The following is a 7,237-nucleotide window of genomic DNA, read 5'->3' as shown; positions in this document are numbered from 1 at the left end:
CCCAGGGGAAAAAAAAAAAGCCCACAGCCTGGACCTGCACAAGCTTGGCTGGTAGACTGACCTGAACTTGCTCCTAGAGACAGACAGCTCTGCCCTGAGCCCACCTCAGTTATCCCATCTACCAAATGGGATGATATCCACCAGGTTCTGAGATGGCCCTCCCACACCCCGGAGCCAGGCCGGGAGAGTTCACGGGATGAAGGTCTCAGGTGAACGGGTCTGCAGAGACCCAGGGTAAGGGCAAGGTGGGGGACACACCTGTGTGACTGCAAGCTTCTTAGAGGGCTGGATGATGTCACTCAGCTGTTAAAGGCACACCCTGCAATATCTTTGATATGTTCCTTTCCCCCCAGGTGGGCCAGCAGGTGGGGAAAGCCAATGGAGGTTGTGGTCACGCCAAATGTGCTATCAGCCAGGGAGGTGCCCTCCTGCTCTGCAAACAGTCCAGCCTACTCCCTAAAGCTTCTCCACAGGAAGGTGCAGGGGCAGGGGCAGGGGCAGGGGCAGGGGTAGGGGTAGTTGTTTCCCTCCCCACCCTCCTCTGTAGTAGGTGGTCTAAAGACATTTCCTAAAATGCAGGGACAGGGTTCATTCTCTTTCCAGCAGGCTCCAAACGGGTCTGGACACATAGTATGTGCTTAGTAAATATCGGCTGCAGGAGAGGCTGGGTGTTTGCTCTGTTTCGAGTTCCTTGAAAGCAGAAACCACAGCTCCCCTCCAGCACCTAGGCCTGCTACACGGGCTCACACTGACCTGTGCTGCCGAGGAGAGGGGCTTGGGGAAAGTTCATAAAACAAGGGATGGGAGCAGGGGAGCGGAGAGAGGAGTTCCTGGACACAAACAGATCCAGACAGGAAGACAGGGGAGAAGATAACAATGAGCTGATCTTAAAAATTAAGAGGGACAGTGAAAGGGAGGGAATCAAGAGGAAAATGAAAGAAGAAAGCCACCTAAGAGACACAAAAATGGAAACGTATCTGTCGATGATAATACGTATGGTAATATCTTTGACCGAATATACAGTGTATTCAGGATGGGGAAAATTCACTTGGTGTGCTGTAATGATAAACAGTGACTGAATGTAAAAAACAACTTAAATAATAATAATAAAGTTAGCTTGGACAGAAAGCAGCACTGCAGGGGCTTCCCATGTGTATTCCCATGTGACCTTACTCCTCCCTTGAGGAACAATTAGTCCCATTTTCAAATGATGCAAAGTGCTCAGGGTCTAGCCCAGGTGTACCTGGAATGTCAGTCCTGAACCAGGCTCCACTTCAAGTGGTTTGAAGAGGGATGTGGGAGGAAATTTAATAATGGCACCCTCCTTTCCACTATTCAAGAACAAGGGCCTGAGGCTAGCCTGGTTCTCTTGGCTTCATTCACTCCGCCTTGACCTTGCAAAGACGTAAGGCAGCTCCTGACTCAACTCTCAAGCAAAAAGTCCACACTGGCACCCCCTTGGATGTGAGCACAATAGGCCACTGAGCAAGTCAGGGGTCACCTGAAACTAGGTACTAACTGAGTATCCCTTCCAGAGCTAGGGGGTACTAACTGAGTATCCCTTCCAGAGCTAGGGCTGGTAACAAGAACCCTGGGGTGGGGAGACATGGCTGTCACACACCAGGGCTCAATCTGGCTGGGCCTAATTTAACGGATACGCTAAGTCTTGAAGGAATGAGTGCAGAGAGGTAAAATCTGGCTAGGGTCACACAGTACAAACCAGAACTAGAACCCAGGTGGAAGATGGCTTTTCCCTACCTAGTGGTTCAGAGGGTTTTCAACCCTAGCCCCACGCACCAGTACACAAAGGAAGAGGCTCTACTGGGTAGTCCCTACCCAGTGTGGCCAACAAGGCCCCTAGCAACGCACTGTGTCCAGGCTGCATAATCCAGCAAAGCTGTCCTGCTGCCAACCAACCTGCAAGGCTTCTCTCCCAGCTCAGGGCCAAGCGAACGCCTTGCAGGAGGGGACAAGCTTAGCAGCTGCAGCCAGATTACAGCAGGGTATGGGGGTGACAACAGCCAGAAGTTCACAGTCCTGCCTAAATATTTTGGAAACCCAAATATTTAGATGGTGGAGAGGAAAAAGAATGTACATTTCAAAGCCAATAGAAGAGTCCTCACTACTAAGCCCCTCCTGCCAGGAGATGGGTATTGCCTGCCTCCCCGCCCCCGACAAAGGTTGAACTCTGAGCCTGGAATTCTAGGAGGACCCTAAGGAGGCCATCTGAACCCAGGAATTCTCCAGAAGTGCAAAGGTTTAACCAAGGCCCAGGACAAGCGAAGACTAAGCAGAGCCCTACTGGAAAAGGTAAACCTTCCATGGGTGTTGATCATTAATTCTTTGGTGGGGTGGGGGAAAAGGGAAGAGGCAGTCTGTGGGTTAATTTACAGAAAATGAAAAATGGCGGACTTTACTACCGTAGTACGGACTTAATGGGGCCTATCATTTCCTCTCCCCATTCCTAGTTCCAGCTTAGGAGTTCAGTGCATGGTGGGGCCTGCAGGGAGGTGTCAGGGACAAGGTGCTCTGGGAAATGGGCGACAGGGACAGTAATTAATACATAGCAAATCAGTGTTCCGTGTGCCAGGCAGTCTGTCTGCCATGAGTGCCTGGTCCGTATGGGCACGAGAGAGATACTGCACTATCCCATTTCACAGACAAGGAGACGACTGCTCAAGGCCCTGCAGCTCAGCATCCCGCAGGCTGAGCTCCTGCACCCGAAGACACCACACACGCCCTGCACGTCCCCAACTCCATGCCTATGCTTCCTGTTCTTTCTTCCTTCAGTGTGTCCTAACGGAGCAGGACGGCTCAGAGCATGGGCTCTGTGCACAAATCCCCACTCTCCCCTCGTGGGCGCGTGGCCTCAGACAAGGCACTCCACTTCTGCAGTTCACTGATGGCCTCGTTTGTTGAGGCAGCGCTAGCCAAGTAAGTGCCTACTGCACAGGGTGGCTGTGAGGATTCCGGAGATGCTGTGCACAAATAGTCCCCACAGCCTGTGGCCCGTGGTCCATGGCCCATGGCCAAGATGAAAGGTTTAGGAACTGTGAGCTGGTATCACCCTCTCTCCCTGCCCAAGTCTGTCACTCTCACCCCCAGCTCTAACCCAACCCATGGTCAAGATCAAAGGCTCTGAGTAGTGTATGTGTGTGTGTATGTGTGTAATCTCAGCCCCCTACCTAGCTGTGTAAACCTAGTGGGTCACCTGGCCTCTGGTTCCCTAAACACTGGGAGCAGAAATACATAATACCTAGTCTGTAGGGCTGGTTCAAGGAGACCCAGGAGACAAGCCAGCCAATGCCTGGCCCATAGTAGGCACTCCACAGAACGTTCATGGGGCTGCTGTTCCTGGTCCTGGTCCCTGAGCCTTTTATTTTCCTTCCTTTTTTCAACTTTTGCTATAGGGCATGCATGCTTGCCAGAGAGAAAAAGAGGGAAAATGAGAAATCACCTCCTGGGGTGAATGGCTGCACCATAATCCCGTCTCCTTCAGTTTCCTCTCAGGATTTTGGGTACACACATAAACACACACACACACACACACACACACACAAACGCACGTGCCTAGAGTGAGTTTCAAGCTGCTGTTCAGCTAGGTGAGAGTCCAGCGCCTTAACCACCATGCCATCTGCTGGCTCCTCAAGCCTGTCTTAAAGCCAAGAGCAGAAGTTGATCTCTCTCCATGGTGCACGCTTGGGGACGCTGCACCTACCAGTGTCAATCCCTAACAGATCCCTGCCCTTCCTCTTCCAGACTGAGGTCTCGCTGAGGACAGGGACTGCGTTGTCTGGAGCCAGAAGCCCCAGAGGTCAAGGGGTTTTCCTACCTGTATCAGGAAGAAGAAATTGAATCCTCTGAGGCCCTCCAAATGTTTACCCATCTCTCCAGTTTCAGCCATCTGCAGTCCGTCACTCAGCTCTTCAGACCGTATTTCCCCTCAGTCTACTCGGCCCCGTTCTCTCTCCCCAGCTAACCTGAGCTCCAGAGGTTTCATGTCATCCGAAAATGGCAGCAAGGAGGGCTGCCTCTACTCTACCCCCCACCCTGCCCATGTCTCTTGTGTTTGGGCCTGGGGTAACTCCTCATGCAGTTGAGGAGCTGGACCACCCCACCCCACTTTGACATAAAGGGGCAAATTCAAACTGGAAAGACGTATTTTGGTAGGGCCAGAGGCCCCTGACCTGGACCGTTCAAGGCTCTCCTGGTAGGAAGAGTGGTACCTGAACTAAAATCTGGGTGTGATGGAGGGTGGGTGGGATCTTGGCAGGGGTGCTGCAGTCTCTATGGGCTTTCTGGGAAAACCCACACTCCTCAGAGGAAGGAGGAGGCACCCTTATCAGAACACCATGGGTGAAAGGACCAGCCCACAGAAATGCTGTTAGAACAGAACACTCCACTTCTTGAAGTTGCAAACGGCTGTGAAAGAAAAGGGAACTTTCTAAAACACTGTACACTTCCCTGCTTGAAAATTGCAAAAACTTGACGGAGTTCACATTCCTTGGCTAACCTCAGAAGGGCTTCATCATCTGCTCCTTAGCCATTTGGCCCGGGCTGCAGCAGAGCAGGTTCATCATGCAGTGTTCCACCCTCCTGTGGGCTATGGGCAAGGAAGGGCTGCTAGCCCTCTTTTCCCACATTCTTTAAAATGTCATTTGATAAATTACCGAAAGTGAGATTGCGGCATCTTTCGGTAGGCCTATTTTTTAACTTTCTGAGGAAACTCCATACTGTTTTCCATGGTGGTCATATCATTATACGCCCCAAAAGACAAACAGCACTGTATTATTTTACTTACGATGTATTTTAAAGTAGTCAAATTCATAGAAACAGAAAGTACAAAGATGGTTACCAGGGCTGGGTGGAGAGAGAAAACATACAATTGTAGTTTAATGGGTGTAGAGTTTCAGTTTTACAAAACCAAAGTCTGGAAATGTGTTTCACAACAGAATGAATACACCTAACTCTATCGAACTGTACACTCGGAAGTGGGTAAGATGATAAATTGAACGTTTATGTATTTTTTCACAATTGAAAAAATACAGGGCCAGACCCATAGTCTAGTGATTAAAGGAATCAGACCTCACATGGCTGACCATGGTTCAAATCCTATCCCAATGATTCAGAAACACACACGGTGCATGCCATGTATACCAACAGGATGGAGAAGGGATTGCTAGACGACTACCCCGTTTGGGGTGCTCTTTCTCTTTCTGTCTCTCTCCCTTTCTCTGGTGAGTATACATACCCTCTGGCAACTAAAAAGAAAATGCAGTTTACCTTCCTTCTGCTCTGGGAAGGTCTTCCTGATTCTTTGCAAAGCCATGTGAGAATTACACCATACCGAGGCCGGCAGATGGCATGGTGATTTTTAAGGCACTGGATTCCCACATGGCCAACCACAGTTCAAGTCCCAGACTTGGTGGCTTGCTTTCTCACTTTGCCTCTCTCTCTCTGTCTCTGTTTGGTCAAATTAAATAAATAAATAAATCTTTAAAAAAAAAAAATCGCCATACTTATGCACGGATCACCCCATGGTAAAGTAGGAGTGCCCAGGAGTGATAGAGGCTCACGCGTACTGAGCACTTTCTGTGTGGCAGGCACTACTCTAGACAGACTGCGGTGTTCCTTCAGAGGCCACGCCATACCCTTCAGCCACAGCTAGAGCCCTGCAGCAGCCCTAGGGGAAGGAGCCCAGCTGAAGGCAGCACGTCCTCCATCCACCACTCCTCCATCCACCACGTCAAGCCATCCTTTGGGGCGGACAAACACACCAGGGCTCCTCTGCTTTATTCCAGGGGTCCAGGGGGATTCCATGAAATCTCCAAAAAAAGATGAACCTCTACCTCCTGCGCTGCCTAAAAGAAAGACGGAAAGGAAGCAGACCTATGGTCACATGCTCGCCTACCCTCCCTTACCTTCCCCTCCGTAGCCCAGTTCTGGCCCCGCCAGCTGTTGGAGCACCACTCAAATTTGGATAAAGCCTCTTGGGGGTTGTGCCTCGGGAGCCTGGCTGCTCCCCAAAGCCTTATACTTCCCTGCCCCCTCCCCCCCAACACACAGAGTTCAGAGGCTGAGCCCATTGTGGCAGCAAACAGCCAAGTTCAAGATAAAAGCCTCTGGCCTGAGGTCAGGGCCAGTCAAGCACAGCATCCAAAACCTGGGGATTGTTTCTTTCAAATGCCAGACTATAAATAGGGCAAAACCCCAGGGAAATACTTAGAGTGACCACCTCCCTTACGCTCCCCTCCTCAAAGACTCTCCTACCCACACTGGAACCTTTCAATACTTCCTAATTCTAATTTCCACCCTCAACAATTCTCTGCCCTATTCCTGTACCATTTGTAATCATTCTAAAATCTCTGGTCAAACTCTCAAAACAACTTAATAAAAATTCACTTAAACTGTTAGAACTAACCAGGGCAGCTAGTCAAGGGGGGAGTGGGGCTGTCAATTAGAGTCTTGTTTTTGTTTGTTTGTTTGTGTTGCTGCCCTTAACTTTGAATGGAAAGTAAATGAGCCCTAGGAAGGGACCTCTTCCATTTCCTTCTGAAAACCCAACTTATCACTTTCCACTTGCAGTCCTAGATGGTAAGAATTCAAAATGTAGAGGTCTCCAAGATCCTCAATCATCAAAAGAGCCATTGTGTTTTTTCACTTACAAAGGCAGTTAAGTGCACCAGGGCCCTTTATAACTCCCAACAAGGCTTGAAACAAAGCGGTGTTCATGTTAACCCTCAGTTCTCCGGAAAACTCAGTGTGCCCCATTTTAAGCACTTTGGTCAGCTGTAACTTTGTCACATACTCCATGGTTTTATTTTATAAATTTGGGGAAGAAAATCAGTGTCAATAATCAGCCGTCAGAACCTCAAAACTGCAATGAGCCCTACTGCTGTAGACTGGAACATATTGTAAAAGATCTTTTTTTTTTTTCTTAAAGAACTATCTTATTTAATCTTATTCATCATTATTACTTTTTCAACTTGATCAGAGAGAAAGAGAGAAGGCAAGTGAGAAGAAAACAAGCCACCACATCCGGTACTCAACTGCAGTCAGCCATGTGGGAGTCTAGGGCCTCAGCCATCACACCATCTCTGGCCCCCCAATTTTTTTAAATGATATTTTAAAAAATTATTTAATTGTGTTGAAACATATCATAAAGGCCCAGGAAATGAAAGGAGGAACATGCAACCACCTGGAATACACACAACACACTTCAGAGCTTGGGAGGGAA

General features: G+C 49.2%; 1 protein-coding gene across 3 annotated transcripts in view; it reads right to left on the bottom strand.

The window, feature by feature from the left end:
* Positions 1 to 7,237, bottom strand: part of KCNK5 (potassium two pore domain channel subfamily K member 5) — a 43,836-nt gene that overhangs the window by 31,144 nt on the left and 5,455 nt on the right. Inside the window, exon 1 of one of the 3 annotated variants that reach the window (XM_027771925.1) lies at positions 3,833 to 4,065. The exons of the other annotated variants lie outside the window; for them this stretch is intronic. Coding sequence (XP_027627726.1) covers positions 3,833 to 3,904 — 72 coding nt within the window. The 5' untranslated portion in view covers positions 3,905 to 4,065. Of the gene's footprint in view, positions 1 to 3,832; positions 4,066 to 7,237 lie in introns of those variants that run through there. 3 annotated transcript variants of the gene reach the window in all.

Source organism: Tupaia chinensis, unplaced genomic scaffold (genome assembly GCF_000334495.1).
Source record: "Tupaia chinensis unplaced genomic scaffold, TupChi_1.0 Scaffold000238_1, whole genome shotgun sequence".
NCBI classification, from domain to species: domain Eukaryota; kingdom Metazoa; phylum Chordata; class Mammalia; order Scandentia; family Tupaiidae; genus Tupaia; species Tupaia belangeri.
This window is presented reverse-complemented; position numbering and strand designations above follow the sequence as displayed.